General features: G+C 46.1%; 1 protein-coding gene across 3 annotated transcripts in view; it reads left to right on the top strand.

Moving 5' to 3' along the window:
* STON1 (stonin 1) overlaps window positions 1-23,666 on the top strand; it is a 402,444-nt gene that overhangs the window by 212,082 nt on the left and 166,696 nt on the right. For all 3 annotated transcript variants that reach the window (XM_069608405.1, XM_069608406.1, XM_069608407.1), the window contains one exon: window positions 20,665-22,678. In XM_069608405.1, the coding sequence (XP_069464506.1) occupies window positions 20,716-22,678 (1,963 nt within the window). In that variant the 5' untranslated portion in view covers window positions 20,665-20,715. The remainder of the gene's footprint in view (window positions 1-20,664; window positions 22,679-23,666) is intronic.

Here is a 23,666-nt window from a genome sequence, read left to right as displayed (position 1 = left end):
GGAGGTATAAGGCGCCAATTTTGTAAATTATCTATCGCGGAACAGACTGACCTTGCTTTGTCATATATTTGCACTGTGCTGCTCAGTGTCACACTTTCATAAAACAAACCAGTTGTTCGATGGTAATAATCTTGGGCAGAATTTGTAATTTATCCAGATGAAGTTCTCTGTGGGACAATTTATGAAGCATAATTTGCATATGGTCTTTCCCCTTTGTGTAATGGCTTGGCAGGCAAAGAACGGCGGTCTGGAGGGTTGCCCAAAGCAATGTGAAGGTGTTCAGAATTATTGAAAACCTTCCAGCCATCACCTGTTTTGTTTTGCTTTAGTCACCCCGAGTGCCCAGACACGGATTCTGTGCCTGCGTGGTCTAGAAACCCAAAGTACACCTCACTGATGATGCTCAATGAGGCCGAAACATGTCTGGGGTTGCTTGTCATCTCGTGCAGAAGGGATGTGACCAAGCAGTTGGGGCTGGACTGACCTTTTTGGGGTGGAACCAAGCCTGGTTTGCATCTGTCTTTCCCCTTTTGTAATGGCAGGCAAAGTACAATGGTCTGGAGGGTTGCCCAGAGCAATGCCAGAGGTTGAGATTAATTCAAAACCTTCCAGGCATCACTTCTTTGGTTTTACATTTCCAAAGTCCAGCTATTTGCATATGTTTATACACTCAATGAGATTATAGAGGACAGAGTACATACAAAGTTTCATCTCATTGTGAAGCTGCAATGAAATAGGAGCGCAAGATCTAAACTGTATGTGGAATTGTACAGATGTCTCCTGCCATGAGTGTGGGAGTGAAGACCAGATAAGAGCCGAAACCCCTGTCTCCTAATGCTAGTGTGATCTTTAGATGGGTCCAGCAACGCAGTCATCATAAAATGTGGTAGGATCTCTTCTACCATCTTTTATGTTGGCTGCATTCTTGGACTCTGTGGGTCTCATGCCGAGTTTGGCAGTCATTCTGTGGTAATTCCATATCAGCCAATTTATACTCAACCCATGATAATGATGTAACTTACATATGCACAGCAGAGCCGTTAAGATAAAGGTGGACTTAATAAAGAAGCTCCCTAGAATTCCTTAATACTCCCTAAAAACTGAATGAGAGCAAGGGATCACACCCATCATTGATGCACATTCGGACCAAGATATAATTGTCCCTACTACTAGTCAAGATAATACTCCAATTCTACTGGTTAAAAAGCCAGGAAAGACAACCTATCATTGTGTACAAGACCTTACAGCCATGAATGCAGTAGTTATCGCCACCTTCCCAGTGGTACCTAACCCTGCAACAATAATGTTGTGCATTCCCCAGACGGAAAACACAATGCCATTGTAGACATATATTCAGCTTTCTTCTCTGTCCCTATACACAAAGATAGTCAATATCTGTTCACATTTTCGCAGAGAGGAATGCAGTAAACCTGGTGCCGTTTGGCACACTGAATCCCCTACTGTGTTCGCTCAACAGTTATAGAAAGACTTAGACAATTATAAAGTTCCCAGGTGGACGGGTACTAGCCCAGTAGGTAGGTGGCTTATTGATTGCTTCACCATCATATAAGGCTTGCAAACTGAATATAATGGTCCTGCTGACTGCTCTCACTGAAAAGGGACAGAAGGCATCCAATTGTGCAAGCAGACAGTGCCATATCTGGGTCATAACATAACCCAAGGACTCTGTTTGATAGCCCCTTCTAGAAAGGCAGTGCATAAGATTCCGAAATCACAGACTGGAACACAGATGAGAAAATTCAATGTATAAAGGGTACTACCAAAAATGGTACGCTGATACTATAGAGCCACTACATGAAAAGCAGAGACTGAGGAAGCACTTGTCAGAATAAAAATTAGTCTAGTAAGTGCCCCTGCATTAGTACTTCTCAATTACAAGAAAGGGTTTACACTGATAGGAATGGATTTTCTCTAGCTGTGTTGGCTCAAAAACATGGAGTACAACGCAAACCTGTAGCTTACTACAGGAAATAATTGGAACTGGTTATGGCAGACATGCCACCTTGCTTAAGATCTGTCACAGCAGTTGTACTAGCAGTGGACAGTGCACGATCTCCCCCTGAAGTTGCAGTAATGCACTCAGTTGTCACCATATTACTAAAAAAACAGAATTCAACATGTCTGTATCTCGTGCAAGTCAATTCAAGATTCCTCACCTAAACTCCTCCAATATTACATTATCCAAGTGCTCAGTATTGAACACAGAATCTCTACTCCCTACTCCTGATGGTATCAGGTAATAATGTCCCAATACATAATGTCACCGGGAACCATTGGCGACATTATATCGGGTAACATTATGTATAGAGACGGATTGTGGGGATGTCCCCTGCTCTCATTATAAAAAATAAAATGGGGGTTGCGAGTGTTCCCCTTACCCCCTCCGCATGTTCAATGTAATGATGTCTCTGCAAAAAACTGCAACTTTCTTGTCAGGGGACACTTTTCAGGGACATTATTACATGGAACCCTCCTGATGATGGAGAACTACTGGGAAATTTTAAATCCCATATCCACCAGTTTGTCATGTCCTCTGAAGTTTCTGTGTCATAAATGCATGTAGGGCCTCAGGCATTGTGTTACCTGCCATTTGATCAGTTGTGAAAATCAAAGCGGTGCAGTTGACATCGGTAGGACCTCCTCCCAGTAGGAGTAGAGGGTCACAGGCAGAAGGCTCCCGAAAGGCACCTAGAGTGAGTTGGATAGCTGCCATCCTTGCCTGGACATGAGAGTTTCCTTCTCCTCAGACCAACAGTCTCTCTCAACTGCCTCACACCCAGCACGCTCCTCAGCTGGCAATCTTCTGAACCTTCCGACCATCATCGTTTAGCCTTAGTGCTCTTACTCACATGTTCAGCATAGGCCCCCCTCAGGCTTATGTAAGATGTCAATACATACTCAACTTTCACATAGTTATTCTGATGAATAGTACTTAAGATTGCTATGTTTGTTTTCTTTTAAACACTGTACTAACCTGAACATTTACAGCAAGCCTTTCGTACTAGATAATCAGTAGCACAGAATGGCCCACATGTTTTTGGAGTTCATATCCCAGTTTCCTGCTTTCCAAATTGAACACTAAACAGGATTTTTCATTTTTAGAAAGCTTAGTGGCAAACTTGATAGTTAAGCAAATTTCGGCATCCGTTATCAGCGAACACAAAACAAATACCCACAAGGTCCAATGGATGTTTATCATTTCCATTCAAGAAAGGTCAAAAGGACAGTGGATATTTCAGAGCATATCTCTAAACTTCAAATTCATTTTTATGATTCATTGCTGCTGTCCAATTCCATTTCAAAGATACATTTAGTTTGGAAAACAAATAATTTCTTCATAAACGCAAGCATGAATTCCTAACAACATGCAGCAGTGTAGTAATAGCAATACCCAGTGCTTTAAATGGAAAAACAGAAGGGGAGGTACTCACCAATAAAGGTTTAAGTGGGTGGGGTCTGAGCCCCGGGAAGATCCAAAGATTGTTCTCGTGCTTGGGCCCTGACAAGTTTACCTACACCACTTCTATTACTCTCACTTTCTGCATCCCTCTCTATTTGTGTAGTTCTCCAATTGAGTCACTTTCTACGTGCCTTACTCTTTCTGTCTCATTCTTCATTCATTCGATCCTCATTGTGTCCCTTTCTAGTTGTCTGTTACACAACACCAGACATGAACAGGTTGCCGTGGGAAAAACATTGCAAGTTCCACGCGTAATTACAGCATTGGGTCATGACAGGTGTTGTGTGAACCTTCCTGTGTGTTGTCCCTTTTAGGGGATGTGTCCCTCCCCCTTTGTATTGCCCTTTTGAGATGGGCATGACTTTGTCATGGCCCAAGCTAATAAAAGGGAGCCCTACAGGCACGTGTGACAGAACGGTTGCAGACTCCAGAAGAGGAGCGACTGAGTCTGTGTCTCCTTTCTTGGGGGAGACCCAGGCCTGCATGCCCGAAGCTGTGGGACCCCCGTGCCAGCACGGTGGCAGAGGCCCGCACGGTCAGGGGCATGGCTGGCTGGGCCCCTCCCATTGGTGCGGATGTCTGGTAGTACCAAAGGGGGCCTGCCGGATGTCCATGGCAGGGCCCAAACCCCCACAGGCATTGGGCGTGATTTCCCGCATAACATTGGCGACGAGGACGAGTCCACGTGGCACGGCCCCTGCTGTCCGTGGGCATTGGGGAAAGGTAGACGGTGAGCGGCTGCTGCTGCAAAGAAAGTGACGGTGCCTATGGAGAGAGAGTTAAACTCCCCTTCCCACGCGGCATCTGCCGCAAACCGAGGAGTGAGTAGCCCTGCCCCCGCAGATGGAAGAAGAGGAGTGCAGGCCTTTCCAGCGCCCTGCCAGCCGTTTCTTCCCCCTGCTGGCCGCAGCCCTCAGAAAAGAGGGTGCTTGTGCAGCCAGGGTGAAGACCCGCCTGGAGCCGCTGCGGTGGGCACACCGTGAAAGAAGTAGCCATCCCCGCGGCGTCCACCGTGCCGAGGGGGAGAGAGAGCCAGTATGCCCCTGCGAAATTCGCTATGCGTAGGAGGAACAGCAAATATTCCCATGCGCAACCGCCCCCAGCAACGTGAGTTGCCAGGGTTGCATCTGTGGCCCCCGGCGTATCATTTGCCAGAGCAGACAAGAAGACCGCCCGGGCCCCCACTATGATCTTGGGCCCGGCGGTGGAAATAAGGAGGTGGTGCAGCAGTGAAGGAGCCTACGTGCAAGCCCCTGCTGCTTCTGCCGCCGTGGGGGGAGGAAGGAAAAAGGTACGACGGCGGCCGCAACAAATGTAACACCTCCCACCTGGGGAGGGAGATGTGTGCTGGCCCCCTCGGGGGAAGAAGAATGTAGAAGTGGAGCGCCCGCCCCCACTCCACGAGAGGCAGCAGTGCGCCGCAGGAATCGTGGAGGGGAGGACCAGCCCGACCCACTGCAAGGAAGGAAGCCGTGACAACAAACAATAGGAAAAGGGGGGAAGCCCCGGACCCTGCTGGTGGACCCTCCCTGACCGCAGTCCTCGGTACAGAGGGTGCTCATGCGGCCAGGGGGGGGTCAGGCCGTGGCCCCTACAGGCCTCACAGCCCCTGTGAGAGCATCCGTTGGCGTGAAAAGATACATCTCCTGTCAGAGAGGGAAGAGGTGTGTGCCCCCGCCAATCACAGAAGGATTTTGCATTGGATGGCGCCTAAAGTGCTGCCTCGGGATACAGTTCACAACTTCAACACATTACGTTCTTCTGTGTTTGTGTATTTGGATTTGGAAGACTGGTCCTAGTTTGAGGGACCTTGTCAAGGGCGCAATGGACAACCAAATTATCATGGGCATAGTGGAATTTTAGACCAGTAGCTGCAGTAGGAGCTCCAAAAAAAATGGAAGCCTCGCTGTGCCATCTTCGTTCCTGAGCTAGACAGTGATCCCGGGCCACTGGTGGACAAGGAGAAAAATAAAAGAAAGGTGCTTCCCATGTGTTTCGTGTGGGGGGTTTCAGCGCGAAGAAAAATCAATGTAAGTCACCACTTGCAGATCCCAGGAAGCACATGAGGGGAATATAATCACATGCTCCATATCAGTGCGAGGAAATACCACTACTGCGGCTGCCGACAGTTATGGATACCAGGCAGGAGCACATCCTTGCACATCCGCCGTGCTAGCAAGCCCCATGGTAATCCCGGGGTGTCGGAGGCTGAAGTGCAAAATGCACCACATCGGAACGTGCATAAGAAAATAGGAGTGGCCCCGGCAGAACCCAGCCATCTGACAGTGCTGTGTTTGTGCTCACAACACAGGAGCAAGAAAGAAAAGAAAAGCAAACAAAGCGCCCATGCCGCAATGGGAAGGGTATAGAAAGAGGCCCTGCTCAGCGAAGACCCCGGGTCAGTCAACAGAGTGCGTGTTGGGTTCCGGTAACCTGGGCTCACAGGAGCACTCACAAGGTAGCCCCAGTGTATACTCGGGCATGGAGAAGGCTAAAAGAAGCATGCATGAGGCATGCTGCGGTCTGGACCAGGGCAGGAGGGACGGCTCTAACATCGGAGCTGAAGCATCCTGCTGCGTAAGGCAGCTCTGTGTGTATTTCGCCGTGTACCGGCACAGCGGTGAGCAGCTCCCCCTGCACTCCCGGAGGGCTTGCAAAGCAGAGGGGGCAACTGCGGTCATTCCAACATTCCAACGGCAGCCCTCCAGGGTGAACAGTAAAGTGCTACATGTAGGATAAGTAATCGGTGCACCAAGGCAGCAAAGTATTGACTCAACAGAGTTTGAGAGCATTACCTGCAATGCTCACACTGGGGCGAATATGGACTTTCCACCCTTATGCTCGAGATGTGAGGCTATGAGCAGGTGAGCATCCTGCGCTATGCACACCTTTCTAGCATTACCATGCACTGGATGCGGCCTGAAAAGGGTTTGACAAGGTGAAGAACCTTAAACCCAGGGGGTGAGGCGCTGGGCGTGGCCAGGTGATCCGTGGGGCTGAGTCCTATGATGCACCAGGGACACTAATCAATCCCCGCACTGCTAGCCAGACATCTCCCGGAAGAGTGCCATCGAGAAATCAGGAACACCCTGCCATGGAATACAACTTGCCGGCCCTATGTGCACCCTTGGATACTGTGGTCACCCTGCCTGCCCGGAGGGTGGCACCAACACCGAACTACTACGAGTGGCCTTGTCACCATGCCACGAATATCCCTTACCATATCACCGGAGGACCAGGGAGCTAGTGGCCCTGACGGTCTGCCACTGATGATACCCGTGCTGCCTGCCACTAACGTCACCCGACATCCTGCCCCATCTGAGGACCAGGCCAACAGGAGCTTGGGGGAGGTACCTACCCGCCCCCCTGAATTCAACTTACTGCTGTGATCTTACCAATGAATATGGGTGGCCCTGACACCTGCGGCAGGAGAAAGTGGCACAGAAGGGTTGGAGCTCCTTGGGAGTGCTTGTGAGCCCTTACGTGCCACTGGAGAGCAGCGCATCGCGGACTGGAGGAACATTGCCGAAAAGTGGGTGAGTGATATCCTGTCACCTGTACCCTGGAAGCAGTACATCGAACAGCATGGACGCCCGGTGAGCTGCGTCTGGCTGCACTGCCCTCAGCGTCAAAGGACTATGCCGATGTGGCCCCTGGCACTGGCCAGGTGCGGCTTTGCCGACTGGGAACAGTACCATCAAGGAACGTGGGCCTGGGGGATGTGACTCCTGCAGGGACTGCCCACAACATCAAGGGTCTAGGCCGATGTGGCCCCTTGCATCACCCGCCAGGTGCAGCTTTGCCGGTGTTGAACTGTACCATCAATGGACCTGGTCCCGGGGAAGTGACTCCTGAACAGACGCTGATGGGTTATGAACTGGTCTCTGGCAGTCCTGCCATTGCTTTACGAGGACTCAGTAAACATGCGTTTTGATCCTGTGAACCCGCATAGTATGGACATGCTTCAAGTGGTCTCAGTAAAGGACAGTGATGTGAAGCTGGGCTCCTGCCGGTGGAAGGGGTGCTCTATATGGGACCAGTGGCTATCAGTGAGCGTCATGTAATGGTGGCAATTCCGTACCCCAGGTTAATAAAGGGTTGTAACGTGCAGTTCAACTGCCAACCACCACCGGGGGCGGGCCCGTTTGACCGTCATCTGAGGGTGATGGGTCAGTAGGTGATGTGTATATATGTGCATATAAGAATGTGCGTCCATAGGTGTGTCAAGGGCACGTCCTGTGTGAAGTTGGTCCCACAACTCTGAAGTAATGTCGTTCTGTAACGGGGGGAAATCAGTTACGTTGTAATACCATTTGTTTTGTTCTTTATGAAAAAGGAGGGATGTTGTGTGGTGAACCCTCCCATGTGTTTCCCCTTTTAGGGGATGTGTCCCGCCCCATTATATTGCCCTTTTAAGATGGGCCATTACTTTGTCATGGCCCAAGCTAATAAAAGGGAGCCCTGCAGGCACGTGTGACAGAACGGCTGCAGACTCCAGAAGAGGAGCGACTGAGTCTGTGTCTCTTTTCTTGGGGGAGGCCCAGGCCTGCATGTCCCAATGCCGTAGGACATTCGTGCCAGCACGGTGGCAGAGGCCTGCACGGTCAGGGGAATGGCTGGCTGAGCCCTCACTCCGCCATGGTGCTGATGTCTGGTAGTACCAAAGGGGGCCTGCCGGATGTCCATGCCAGGCCCCAAACCCCCGGAGGCTCTGGGCCTGTAGATTGCCGGTGTCCATGGCACTCTGGGGGCCCGCTAGGTATCCATAGCGGGCCCCCATTACAAAAAGGCAATAATGATAAAGTCATCTGTTGCAGTGAAAGATAATGCAGTGAAGCTCGGTAGAGCTAATGTTGGCCGTAATAGGTTGTGGTATGAGACATGAAGTTCATACAGCAAGATTATACTTCAAACACACAGGATGCAATGCAGCCTAAGTTTGCCACGAAAACCTTATTAGCAGAGCATTACCTCTGCACACCGCTCCCTCGTCCCAGTACTTCCATTATTATAAGAAGGCATTCCGCCCTTCTGACAGCCTTATCCAATAAAAAAATCCCAATTTTGATGTAGGGCTCACTCCTTGCTCCCCCTGCCACTAATGGGGGCATAATCCAACACCATGCCCTGTTTTATTCTATGTCCATCCAGACAGCTGCTAAAGAGGCCTGCTGGTCTGGTCCTTTTAGATGTACATGCTGCTGGGCTGCAGAATGATATGGAGAGCTTCACAAAATAAATGATGATGTGCTTGTGCACGCATTCCATGTCCTGTGTGGTCTTCATGCGCCTCGTTTCAAAACAGTTTGGATTCTCTGTATAGTAACTGAACCACTGGGATGAGGAAAAGGGGTGTGGAAATAAGGTCCTAATTACTTACCAGTAATGGTCATAATTCCTAGTCCTACTCTTTCTCGTCCCAATACTGAGGATGACCTGAGGCACATCTTGTACCTGGTATGGCAGGATGTTATTGTGGATGCCGACCTCTTTACAGGAATGAGGGAGCTAGAGAGGGCCTTCATCAAAAGTGTGATTTCGATAGAACAATGCTGGCAGGAAGGCCGGGTGCCTTCAAAGAGTAATGGAAGCATTGGGACGAGGAAGAGCAAGACTCGGAGTAATGAAGATTGCTGGTAAGTTATAGGCATTGACCTAGAGTGCTCAGTTGACCTATAACCTCTGGCAAACTCGATTCTGTTTAAAATGCTGTACTAAATCATTGTGCATTGTGCATAGTGAGCACTGATACAGTTACAAACAAAACAGGAAAGAAACACAAGACAATTAAGTAATTGAGTTACATGCACTTCTGGGCTTACAAACATCACCCTCTAGGTTCGAATAGAAGGCATGGTTTTACTCACAAACACAACAGCAGAGTGTTTTTTTTTACCACATACACTGGGAATCAGCTTGTTTGTACATTAATCAAATCATTAGAACATCCTCAAAGTGCAAGCTTCCAGAGGCCCACCTGGGGTGAACCAGGCATGATTAAAAAGGGCCTTGCAAATTCTGTTTAGGATAAGATGTGCTTATGCCAGGGGATTAATTCGCCTATAAGTGTATGGAATTCATGTGTTAAAAATCAGGGAATCATTTCTTGATGCACTGCCAGTGGATGATTCCCGTGACGCCAATCGAAAGAATCAAAGCAAAGGATAAACACCTTATTGCAAATCCCTTACAAAAATCAACTGATCAAAATCTGCTTAGACTATAGCAGTGAAAGCAAACCACTAACCTATTCATTTGCTTTATGTAGTGTTTTTGTATTATGCACCCACAAAGAAAACAATGGGTATGTTTGGAAAGAACCTACCCCAGGCTATATAGGCAAGTTATGATAAATTGGGCTGCTGCAGCTATACTACCTGCAGCTTTTATGATACAGATTAACTGTGAAGTGGGGCCTGAGTGCCACAAATAAGTAAGAGGTGAGAAGGACAAAGGGGCATGGCAGGAGGTCTGAGCAGGGGACCTCATTTGTTTTAAAAACTTTATTTTATTTGTGCTAGGCAGAGAAAAAGATAAAAGAAAAGAATAATACAGGATAATTTGCCAGTGTTAGAGTACAGTCCGTAGATGTAAGGGCGAAACAGGCAGCACTTCACCATATGTGTAATATAGTCATTTTGCCCCACCACATCAACAATCCACCCCATTGACACTGCATTTTGCAATCTTCAGGAGCCGGCTGATCTTTCCGCAAGGTACCAAGGTAGGAACGCACCATATGTCTCTGGGCCTGGATGTACCCGGCATGGTGGATATGTACAGATCCTCACACTCATCAGCTCAAATCATATTGGAAAACCATTCTCGGTGCGTGGGTGGGCTGGCCTTCTTCCAGCTTTGCAGTATGCAGCATTTGGCTATAACACACTCCGTGTTTAGAATGTCTAGGGTACGTTTTTCCTGGATGGCCTCCCACAGTCAAAACATTGCCTCAGTGGGGGAGTATGAAAGCAGGCGCTGCACTAGCTCTGCAAGTGTGTCAAGTACCTGTTTCCAAAAGTTCTGGAGTTTGGCACAGCTCCACTTCATATGTAAGTGACCAACCTCTTCGATTTTACACCAGAGGCATCTGCCCGTTTGATCCGGATATATCCTCCGAAGTTTGTCGGGGGTGTAGTACAATCTATTAAATAATTTATACTGAATGAGTTTGAACCTAGAGTTAAGGGACACAGTTTCAGTCAGTGAGCATATTCTACGCCATTGCATATCCGTGATTTCAAAATTCAGCTCATCTGCCCATTTAACTCTAGCAGAGGGCACATATATGCAAGAAACACATCCACTGCTTCCACTGAGTAAGTGTCGTTCCATCTGGCCAATGTCCGTGCCTATTCTATAAAATTGCAAGGTGTCAATCGTGGTGCTTGTGATCCCCGGCTTCCATGTCTGCATTATGATGAACCTCTCCCCTGGGAAAAGGTCTCCCACCACCTGATAGCCCAATGCTTCCCATCTCCCCATAAGCGTGGTGTCCCAGGTGGGTTCCAACCCTGGAAACTTCGCCAGTGGCAGCCATTTGTAGTATGGGCGGGGACCCCTGTACGTAGAAATAAGCCTCGCCATGCGTGCAGTGTTGTTTGTACTGGGTCGAAGGGGCAATCGTCAATGTGCATCCCATCTAACAGCAGGGTTTGAATACCGGTCTTGTCGCCTGCCCTACGCTCCAAACAGACATGTGGGGGCATGTCCTCCGTTCCGTATCAATATGTTGAGAATTGTGCTTGGGCCGCAAGCCCGTAGATTTCCAGATCGGGTGCAGCAAATCCCCACTTCTCATACGGGAGGGCCATGCCAACCCATTTCTTCCTGATTACCCCTGCATGCCACAGCAACTGTGCAAGTACACAGGGATGTCTCGTAAAGTATTCCTTACCTGGCCATATGGGCACGTTCGCAAACATACATAATAATTTGAGTAGGAGTATCATTTTTACCAGTGCTAGTTTGCCAGCCAGTGAGAAGGGGGCAGATCACCAGCGGGAGACCCTGCCCACCACATACGTCTGTGTGCTGTGTAATTCTGGTTTAGCAAGAATGCTTTATCCCTAATTGCCTTGATCCCCAAGTAGCGAATCCCATCCAGTGACCATTTTAGTGGATACACGCCGCGGGCTTAGTTGTCTGTTCAGTAAGGGGAAATATTTCTGATTTTGTGTAGTTAATTGTAAAGCTAGAAGAGGACCCAAACTCTGTTATGTCCTGTATTATCGGGTCAAGGTTTACACTGGGCTCTCTTGTGTACAGTAGAACATCATTGGCATACAGTGAAATAATGTCCGGAGGGCCAAGCACTCTGACTCCTCTATTCCTATTCTGCTTGCGGACCATGTCTGCCATTGGCTAAATTACTAGCGCAAATATGAGCTGGCGATATAGGGAGATAGGAGAGGAGAAAGGGGGAAGCCCTGGCGCATGCCCCTCTCTAGCCGTAGTACTTTTGAAAGTTGTGAGTTCACCAACACTCTGACCATTGGGTTTGTATATAAGAGCTTGATGAATGTGTCCATATTGTCACGTATGCCACATTTGTCTAGGACGATGAACATGTATTTCTAAGAGACCATGTGAAAGGACTTTTGCACGCCGAGGGTCACGGTTGCTGCCGCAGTGTCAGGTTTGATGCGTAGCCTGATATTGAACATGCAGCGAATATTCAAAGCAGTGGATCCGCCCGGTATAAATCCTGCCTGATTGTTATGCACTAAGTGCGGCATAAAAGGAAGGATCCTGTTTGCAATGATTTTGCCAAAGATTTTTGTGTCCGCGTTAATTAGCAATAGAGGTCGGTATGACCCACACTCATTGGCCGGCTAGCCAGACTTTAGAAAAATTGTTATGGTTGCTTTCCAGAGTGTGTCAGGCAGGACCGAGCACCTCAGTGCCTCTTCCCACACTTTCAATAAGTAGGGAGCCAGTATTGGGCCATAAGCTATGTAGAACTTGGCCGTGAGGCCGTTCGGACCCAGGGCCTTGCCTCTTGGGAGTTCGCCTATTAGCTTAACAATTTCCTCTACCGTAAACGGGACTTTTTTTCCCTGGCACTCCTGGATAGTCTAGACAGTGGTACCCCTTCCAATAGTGATTCAATGACTCGCAGTCCACACTGCAAAACTGCCTTGTACAATGTTGCATAATATCGCTCAAAGACTTCTAGGATCTCTTGATCTGAGTGTTTACTTTCTCCTTGTTCAGTCTGGATCCCCTCCAAATATGGGGGGTCCTTCTCTGCCCGCACGAATCTGGATACCATCCTGCCGGGCGTTCATCCTCCCCATAGCGCTGTGCAAGGGTGCAAGGGTCTTGAATTGTTCTACTTCAGAGTGTACGTCAGCCATAATCATGGGGTCTGGACTGGCTGTGTAGGTGTTTTCCAGTGTTTTGATTCAGAGCTCACAGTTGGTCAACTTCCGCTTGATCGTTTTAAGGACCTCAAATTCTTTAGCTATCGCCATCCCCACAATGTATGCCTAAATGCTTGCGATAGCGTGATGTGTGATGTTTCCCCAGGTATATTATGGTGAAAGTAATTGTGTATGTCTTCCTCAATGTCAGCATTAAACGCCACGTCCTGAAGGGCTTCCGACTTAAATCGCCAACGTGGGGTGGTGCTGTGTCCCCCTCCCATTTTGAATGATATGATGACGGGGGAATGGTCAGAGAGCGTGCAAGGCAGGATAGTACAGCTGGAAACCCTCCCCACCCAGTGTTTTGGGATCAGTATCAGATCTATACAGGAGGCTATATCGTGGACGGATGAGTAGAATGTGTATTGGTGGTCATGTGGGTGTAGTACCCTCCAAATGTCCCTTAGGCCTAGCTTCCCCACCTGATTGATAAGGCTGTGGCTACTCTTGGATAATGGCCTAGGGACTGTCCCTGTACGATCTAGATCCTGGTCCAATATACAATTCATATCCCCCGTCCATAGCACCGGGATCAGTGGGTGTGCGCAGATAGTGTCAGCAGACCCTTGTAAAAATCATATGAATCTACATTAGGCCCATATGTATTAACAAGTAACAATTCTACTCCCTCCAGTACCCATCACATAGCACCCCTCTGAGTCGATGCAAGTCCCTTTAAGTACAAATTTGAGCATTATATGCATCAATATCGTAACCCCTCTGGATTGAATCGAGTATGTTGTAAAAAACCTGTTGGGACCCCACGAGTGTGCAATCTGGCGGTTGGTAGCCGCAGTAGTATGTGTCTCTTGAAGGAAGAGGATATTGACCCTATGTCATTTAGCGTAAGACATCACCTGACGGGCCTTTGTATGGTTTCCCAGACCCCTGACATTCCAACTCATCAGATTAATCACCCCCATTGAATCGCTTAGTGATGACTGACCCACACATTACGCCTGCTATCCCGAATGCCCGGGTCTAGCAAGCATCCCTCTTTTGCCCGATTTCATCTGCCAAAACCATTTTAAAATGTTTTTTAATCCCCAACAGATCCCACCCAATCCCACCCTCACCACCCCCCACCACCCCAAATCAGGGCGATAGTATCCCCCCTCCCCAACCAACGCAGGTCAGCCTAAGAACTGGGCGAACCACGCAAACAACATACCAATTGAACATTGCATGAGGGAGCCGTTGCTTAGCCTCTCTTACAAACGGGTTGCTAACACCTATTGTCGAATGACAGGATACCATGTTAAATTAGTACACCCATGGGCGTTGCTGGGGGGGTTGAGGGGGCTATAGCCCCTGATCTTTTGGTTGTAGCCCTGGATAGAATCTCAGGAGCTACAGCCAAAAGACTAGCTAGCCCCCAGTCCCAACAGTTCTGACATTAGAGTAGCCCCGGGTCTTTTCCAGACCTAGCAACTCCCCTGAGTACACCATAGACCCTTTAGGATGTTAGGTTTCCCTGACTAGGTATTCTTTCTCTAGGCCACCTCGTCATTCTCGTTGTTGCTATGAGGGAGGGGTAGGCGTATATTTTCTTAAATGTAGGCAACAGTCTCTGTGGGCATCGTAAAGAATAGTGCAACACCACAGAGACGTTTGAATACAATAGAAAGAAAATGAAACCAGAGGCGTGACTCAAAGGAAAGAATAGCAACTGTAAAAAGAGCCGAGGAGAAAGAGGACTGGGTTAATAGTCCAAAGAGTAGGTCGATAGCAGAATTATAGATGGAGTGAAGAGGAGCAAGACAGTAGCAGGTAGTCCAATCAAGAGAGAAGAACAATAATCAATACGAGAACAAATTAGAGTAAAGATAAGGAGTTTGGTAGCATGAAAAGAAAGATAAGGGTGAGCATGACGAAGATTAAATAGGAGAAAAAACAGTTACCAGCAGTAAGGGAAATATGAGCAGAAAAAGAAAGATAAGAATCAAAGAGAACCCTTAAGTTCCGTGCAGAAGGGGAGAAAGAGAGCTTAGAAGGGGAGAATAAAGAGAGGAAGGATGAGGAAAAGGAGATGGAGAGGAGCAAGGAAAGAAAAGAACTTCCACTTTTCATGGATTGAGATGAAGAAAGTGGGAGGCTATCCAAGACTGGACAGAGAAAAGACAAGCAGAACATTTAGAGTGAAGAGACTCAGAGAAAGAGAAAAGGTTTGTGAGTCATCAGCATAGAAATGGCAGGAAGATTGAATGAAGGAATAAGGGAAGATAGAGGGATAATGTATAATGTGTAAGAAACCTGAGGGTGTTCTCACCACTACTCCCCTGGAATCCTTTGCTCAGGTGGCTAGGAAAGGGCCATCGCTTTTGGATCCCAACCCTGGGGTGGACAAGCAAGGGAGGATCACCTCGGTGGAGGGTCATGGTGACGGCATACCCATCTACCCATACATTTATGGGATATTGTCAACCTTATACCCTTCTCTCTTCTCCAGGGTTACACAATAGGAGGTCCAGAGATGAACAACAGGAAGCACTATCTGCTCTCTATCTCAAAAACTACTTTGGGAATGAGAGAGAAGAGAAGCCATCACACAAGACATATACTTCCGATCGGAGATCTCAATTCACTAGTTCCCATCTTCTCCCACAAAATTCTAAGAAAGAGAAGAAAACATATAATGACGAGACATGGTATCGCACCTTCCCTAATATAGACTCACCCATCCTTCTCTCAGCCTTCATGGGCTATGTCCACTCATGCCCTATCTTTCCTAGGAAATATACACCAAGTACTGAGAAGAGGAAGAGGCAACTGGGAGCAATGCACATTTCCTATTACAAATACCACTCTAGAACTGAGGCAGAGAAGAGAGGTGTAAGAACATGCAGTACTGAAGGACAGGCATGTCCCATTAATTGGGCTTATTATAGGCAGACAAATCAAGTCAACAACACACACCTGAGGCCCCTTATTAGGGCTCGGGTATATAAAGGAAGCAGAGGAACCCATGTGCAAGGAGAAGGAAAGCTGCTTGGTTGGAGACTAGGACTAGGAAGTCTGAAGACCAGCAACAATCCTGGAGGACCTTGGGAGAATGGGTCTTGTGGTGTTTGCAGGACCGGGAGCCTTCAACGTGGTGGTCAGACGGAGCCACCAAACAGCTGAGCTGCAGAAAGGAGCTGACAACAGAGACAACGCAGTCTGTGTTCTTTGCAAGGAACTGGGATGCTGGCGTCTGAAAGGACATGCCCGGTGAATGAGCAGAGCATATGCGGTCTGCTTCCCGACTTTGGAGGAGGTGAGCGGGAGCAGTAGGAACTGCGCTGAAGAGACACAAAGAGCCGGAGTCAGAGGACACATGAAGACCAGAGCGCTCCCCTGGGACCGCCGGCAAGTAACGTCCATAAGCATAAGTGTATGCTAACAATATTGAATGCTGAACTGAGTGGAAACTGCTATTTGATTAAGAGCAAGTGATATGTAATACCAAACTAACATTTATGTGGCAAATTGAACAAACACTTAAGTATTTGAACTACAACTGTAGGGGAGATTTATGAACTTCTGCAAAGTAAAGACTGATGTGGAAAAGGGTTGCATTAACCAAAAGGAAAGCAATATATGGAAAACACAAAGCCCACGGCAGAAGAGCCTGTGAGCGGTTAAACAAACCTAAGGGGGAGATTTATGTTTGTGCGACCTGTAATGGGTGGACCGTTTGGTTTGATAAATGCGTCTAGACCAAAGAGCTCTCTACTGTGAAGATCACAGACATCGTGAATCAAGCCAAGCAGAAGCAGAGGGTTCCTGGTTGCATGACCTGTGATGGGTGGACCATGTGGTCTGATAACTACGCCTAGACCAGGGAGCGCTAAATGATGACCAGCAAAGGACATTGTGAGTAAGCCATTGAGAACTGTGCACTACATTGACATCTTGGGGAAGAGAACACGGAGAATCGACATTGTGAGTAAGCCACTACTAAATTAAAATCTTGGGGAAGGGAACCCTGAGAATCGAAGGAACTGATAAGTGTTGTCCTCGGGAAGGGAACCACAAGATCTTTTTTTGTGTGAACTGTACCATATTGAACTTGGGGGAAGGGAACATCAAGGCTTTGTTGAACTTTGATGAGACAAATAACTATTGGAACTGTACTGAGCTTGAAATAGAAAGCCTACGAAGGACTTAAGCTGAGAGCAACTTAGACTTTTGAACACTATTTTTGTTAAGAAGAAACCCCACGTTTATTTCTAGATGTCAGGGCAAGCATAGGTTTTGACACAGACAAACTCTTGATTTGGGCTTACAGATACAGGCTTCCTTTAGTTTTCTTTAGGCAGGAAAAATCCCTTCCTTAGTTTTAGGACAAGTTAGGCCTTACACCATCCTGAAATTTTATTAACGTTCTTTGAAACTGGGGGTTCTGTTGTTTGTGTCGTCTCTCTTAATACCATGCCTGCCTCACAAATGAGAATAAGAGGGGGCCAAGGACAGGACCTTGGGGAACCCCATAAAGAAAAGTGTGCGGGGGAGAGAGCTTGCCCACACAAGAGGCAGAGTAAGAGACAGCATTTAAACCAGACAAGGGAGGAACAAGAAATACCCAAAGAGGGAAAGAGTAGAAATCAAAGTAGGGTAATGAATAGTATCAAAAGCCACAGAGAGGTCCAGTAAAATCAAGATAGATGAAAGTTTATTGTGTCGAGTGTAGAGGAGACAATTGAAAACGTGTAAGAGAGCTGTTTCAGTGGAGTGAGCAGGCCTAGAACCAGATTGAATCAGAGGAAGATGGAGATGAGATGGAATTTAAGAATAAACCATCTGCTCCAGAAGTTTAGAAAGGAAAGGAAGCAGCAAAATAGTTCTAAAATTAACAGGGAGCGAGGGATCCAATGAGTTTTTTTTTTTAACCCAATCATACTACATAGGGGAGCAACTACAGTTGAAACATTGGGGGTCCAATATAACCATATGTACTTTATGTAAGTTTGCGGCATTGGAGTGCTGTAGCAGCATTACTATGAAAAATGACTGTGTAGTCATTGTTGCAAAACTAATTAGTTGTGTACATAGACAACATGGTTGAAGCCTGCAGGAAGGAACAAACGGTCTCATTCAGAATTGGCTAGTTCAGTAAAATAGTGCTGGTATTCATGGATACCAGCACTTTACTGGACCGGCCGACTCCAGGTTTGCCGGTATGGCACCTGGGTTACCTAAGCCAGGCTCCTTACCGGCAAAAAATGCTCTAATTGCCGGCACCCACGATGATGGAAAATCCCCTCATGGAGTCCTATGGAACTCCATGAATGGGAATTTACACCGTCACTCCAGCACCCATAATCCGACGGCAATGCCGCTGGACCGGGTGCCGCAAACGGTATGTACATTTACCGGTATTCTGGTGGTTCTACCGCCAGGATACCGGCAAACTCAGCATGAGGCCGAAAGTACCTGTCTCCTAGGAAGAGGGATTCAGCGAGGTCTGCCTTTCACTTTGGTAGATTGAGTTTTTGAGATAGCTTTTTTGGGAAAGCGTGAATGAAGGGTATTCACCAACCCCGATGAACTTTCACCGGAAAGATTGATGCACTCTAGGAGTTTTCTTATGGAAAGAGAATTGTAATTTTTCGGGAATGGGGTCTGGAGATTTGTTGATGGACAAACCACCTTCCGCCCATAGTGGTGGATGGAATCTGGGCATTGCCATGGGGCCAATGCACTACATTTCGCCTCTAAGAAGAATACATGTTACCAATTGTCCCACTGCATTTCACCTGTTCGATTCTGAACACTGTCTCACTCAAAAGAAGCATGACAAGTTTTCATATTGACATAAAGGGCTCCAGGGAATTGTCCTTTAAACAAAGCATGCCCTATTACCTGAAGGAAGGATTGTTCTACGGATTCATGGAGGGGTGGAGAATCTGTCCACTGTAGAAAGGGTGGATTCTGGAAAATAGAGGTGCTAGGTGGCCTGGGAACTGTAGGAAGGATGAGATTGTGTGTTTCTCCAATGGCCAAATAAACCTATATCTGTAAAATTAATGGACTCTTGGGTTCAGCACAAGGACAGAGAATCTGTCATTAAAATATGAAACTGCACCAGTAAGAACCATACAAACACAAGTTAATCCAATGTTGGAAGATATTTGGTTCCGGTGACAAGCAAAGAGGTGGCAAGCCAGTCACCTCTGGGATGGATTGGTTCTGGGAAGTGGATCCAGGATAACCAGCTAATTAAGTGTGGGAGGCAAGGGTTTGGGGGATTCAAGAGTCAGAGAAATTGGCAGTCTGCAAGAGGGGCAGCTTCGGGGGATTTAAACAAAGAAAGAGAACATGTGAGGAACAAATTGGGAGAGTGGATGTAAGTTTAATGAATAAAGCTAAGCTTCTCATAACACTCTATTCAACCAAAAATAGTCAGAGACAGAACAAAGCACCTCTAGCTTATTCATGTGTAGCATAGACAAGCGGTAGACCTCATTACAATGGAATTAAGAAATAAAAAACATGAATGCTTTAATGTGATTAAAACAGGGAATACATTATGTCACCTGTATGAAAAATGCTTGAAATCTTTACAACTTCAGGCCAGTCGTCTTTGAAATATCCTACCTTTGCATGCCATTTCTTGTTCTCAGTTAAATCACTTTACAAGTCTGTTGAAACATCATCTGCTTGCTGACGAAGTAACCTAAGCACTTCTTCTTACTCAAAACCAATATGTTGACCAATTTGTGGAAAGTGTTAACTCATTGTTTGTACATGTTGTTCATTTGTATGTTCATTTTTCTGTATTGAATTTTTTTCATTCATATTTTCGTAGGTATTGCATTGTGGTATTCTTATGTTTCTGTATTGTACTATTTTACTTTTAATTTGGCTGGTGCCTATTTGTTTCGTGCCTTGTTCCATCATAATTGTATGTGCTTAATACATATTTTTTACTACTACCTAGAAACCAGGCCACCCGGATTAAAGAACCAGGGTTCCAGGCCAAATTTACCTAAATGACACCTAATATAGTTAAGCCATTCAATACGATGCCTAGTTTAACTTCCCAGCAGCCCATGATCATCTCAGCTAATGAATGGGTTTATCCATATAGAAACTGATAATAAACGAGGCTTTCACCTAATACATAGTCAGCAACAGATGCTGTTCCAAGCTCAGCATGACAGTATGAGTTGCAGCTGCTGACAGCAAGAATCTTACCAATATTCACAACCAAACATTTTCTGAAATGACCAGTGGTTGTACATTGGCATAAGCCCAAATACCTGCAAAATTGACTTAATGGGAAAGCTGTCAGTGCTATTAGCGAAGCAAAACTGACTTTATCTGGGTGGATTATTTATTTTTTTAGAAAATATTATTTTAAATCTGGGTGGATTTTTTAAGTAAATATCTAGTCCAGTCTGAAGTGCAGAAGAAAGAAATACCTAAGTATTCATAACTCTACCTATTCCATTTTATTGATTCCTACAAAGCAAAGGGCAGGTTGAAATAAATCTAGAACCCATAGCAATAACCTTCAGCAACTTTTGGATGTTCATAGGTAGTCCCTGGAGGTCCATAAAAGGTATGTAATTGCCTTTGGCTTGTGAACTAATAGCACTGCATCATCAGCGTATAATAGTATGCAACATGTTTGACTAGCAATACTTATTTGTCTTCCTAAGAATAACATGTTATTTATTTCGGGACTATTTGTGCCTGAAATGATTCAGTCAATATTTAGGGCAGTGTTGTTGTACCTTTTAACTTATCTTTTTTTCTTTTCTCCATTAGGTGCACATACTCGCATGATAATTTCACTTTTAACAATTTCCTGTTTAGAAGATGTGTTCAACAAATCCAGAAAACTGGGTAACATTTGAAGATGACCCACAATTTGAATCTCCACAAAAAGCCTTGGTATTGTTGCCTGGAAATCAACACCTTGCTAGACCAAACGGACTTAAGCTTTGTTTTCGAACTGCAAGCGAATCATCAAATGCATCGTCTTCTGCGGGAAGCACTCCAATTTCTTCTCCTCTCAGTGAATTCTACTACAGCCCTACACCTCCTAGCAACACTCCTCTTTCAACACCCATCCGAGACTATCCAGAGAGCCCCTTTATTCCCAAATGTAACATTCCGAACCATCGTCCTGTTCCTGTGTTATCGTCAAACACTGACTCCACTGTAGCATTGGGAGCACCTTCAGTGTCTCAGAAGCCTACTACTCCATTTAGCACTATTGGGACCAGTGAGCCATGTAATCTGGTATTAACGACACAGTGTAACAAAAATGAAGAAATCCAACCAAACCAGAGAACCTCAGATCTACGAAAGATTCATGCTGAGACGCCGCAGCATTTCAAATATTTCCACGATGACTCTGCCTTTTCAAGTCCTTTTTGGAATGAAGGATGTGCCTCAAATTTGCCTGCATCTGATACACATGCTGCACTGAATGTACATGAAAAAGACAAGGCACAATCTAAAAGACAGGGCTGCTCTAAGGAAAAGGACTTGGGCGGTTATCAGAAAAGTCTAAATCAATGTTCGTTCAACTATGTCTGTGAAAGGCTTGAACATTTACAAATGAATACTTTGTACCCAGTGACAAATGTGGCAGTAAAATATGCAGACACTGTAGGTAATACACCATCGTGTGTTCCGCATAGTCTCTTCAGAAGCCAGGGGAAAGATGGGTGGGCGTTGATGTTGAGAATTCCTGAAAAAAAGAACAGGATGTCATCCCGGCAGTGGGGCCCGATCTACCTTAAGGTAATCCCTGGAGGGATACTGCAGCTTTATTATGAAAAGGGACTTGAAAAACCATTCAAGGAATTTCAGCTCCATCCCAATTGCAAACTGTCAGATCCAAAGCTAGAGCACTTTAATGGATTGGGAAAAATCCACACAGTTAAAATTGAGTATGTGTCCTATGCAGAGAAACGGAAGTACAGCCCAAAAGTGGAAATTGTTCATGAAGCAGACATTGAACAGATGCTAAAGTTGGGCACCACAGACTACAACGACTTCACAGATTTTCTCACCACAGTTGAAGAAGAGTTATTAATGCTCCCAGCTGCTTGTAAACAAAAGAAGAATTACGAGGAGCAAGAAATGGTGCTGGAAATTGTGGACAATTTTTGGGGGAAATTCACTAAAGAAGGAAAACTCCTTGAAAGTGCTATGATGTCTCAGGTGTATTGCCTTTGCTTTATAAACAGCAACACTGAATGCTTTCTAACCTTGAATGACATTCGTCTTCAGCAGCTCAACAGCAGTTACTTTGAAAAAGAGATGGATAAAAAGCTGATTGAGATTCAGGAGTATCATTTCCACAACTGTGTCCGGGGGGAGGAATTTACCCAGACGAGAATCATTAAATTTAATCCACATGATGCTTGCAGGCTGGAGCTGATGCGTTTCAAGACATCGCTGCATGGGGCAGATCTCCCTTTCACAGTGAAGGCCGCTGTGGTGGTCCAGGGTGCCTACATCGAACTTCAAGCATTTTTGAACATGTCTCCTGCTGTTGTGAGTGTAGCACATTTGAACACTTTAAGTCCCTGTGAGAACATCACAGTTCACTTTCCGGTTCCTACAGGATGGATCAAAGCACTTTGGACCGCAAATATTCAAAGGCAGAAGTCTCTGAAGGCGAAAATGAACAGAAGGACGTGCCTTGGATCAGTTTATGAGATTGAGTCTGAGCCTGTGATACAAGTAACAATCGGAACGGCAAAATACGAGAATGCTTACCGGGCTGTTGTGTGGAAGATAGACCGTCTCCCAGATAAAAATTCAAGTAAGTATTTAATTGTATTTTTCCAAATCACAGTTGTGTTTGTACAGATTATTTATGGTTTTAGTGCTCTCTCATTAATTATTTTACTTAGGCGGTAGATGGAGGTGATCAGGTCGCTGAATAAGTGATATCAGACTGCTTTAAAAAACTTCACAGCTGTTAAATGCAGAAATAAATTGTCATAAAGTACTGAATGCCATGCAGATATGTGTAACGCTGTATTATGAAGGAAAAAGCAAAAAAGTGCAGTAGTAAAAGCTTTGGAATGATGTTTTTCTCAGATTTGCATACATTCCTGCTGTTTCTTGTTCATAATTATGTTCTTTTAGAATATGCATGCCTGGCTAATTTCTCTAATGAGGATATCTAACTCATTTCCAAACTAACGTTATTCTTTACTTCAATTTAAATACAATGCACTTTAGCCCCTTCTTTTAGCTGCAATACCACCACTCCAGCCATGTGTCCTCTCCTGCTCCAACCACAAATTGCATTTTTCCTCTGAATCAGATCTTTGTGTATCTGCCTTTTCCAACTGCTTCCTTAAAGAGTGATGCAATTTCCTTAATCAGTCTGTATGTGTAGACATGAACCGGGGTCCTTTTGATGACAAAACCTTACACGTAGCAATTTGATGCATTGAAACAATTTATCAACCCTCTCATAAGTCACTCTTCTAGATGTGGTACACTTGACCGTTCCCTTTCACCGTATCACAGTTCCTTGACTCTCACTCTGTATCCTGGTCCGGGTACGCAGAGACCCCACTTCACAGCTCAATTTGCCACCATGTTGCCTACACTCTCACTCCCTTCTCAGCCTGGTGTTGGACACTTCCAGGATGTCAAATCAACGTCTTAGTATCATGAACCATCGAACTCGCCTTTTCTGGGCCTCCTGGTCCCTGACACGATAGGGTCTACACTCCATAATACTACCAACATGGCGCAAGCCCAGAACGCCGCTCACCAGTCTTCGCGTTCTACAC

This window comes from Ambystoma mexicanum, chromosome 4q, assembly GCF_040938575.1.
Source record: "Ambystoma mexicanum isolate Mex_15411 chromosome 4q, UKY_AmexF1_1, whole genome shotgun sequence".
Classification (NCBI taxonomy): domain Eukaryota; kingdom Metazoa; phylum Chordata; class Amphibia; order Caudata; family Ambystomatidae; genus Ambystoma; species Ambystoma mexicanum.
Note: the sequence above shows the minus strand (reverse complement) of the source record. Positions and strands in the feature narration are given on the sequence as shown.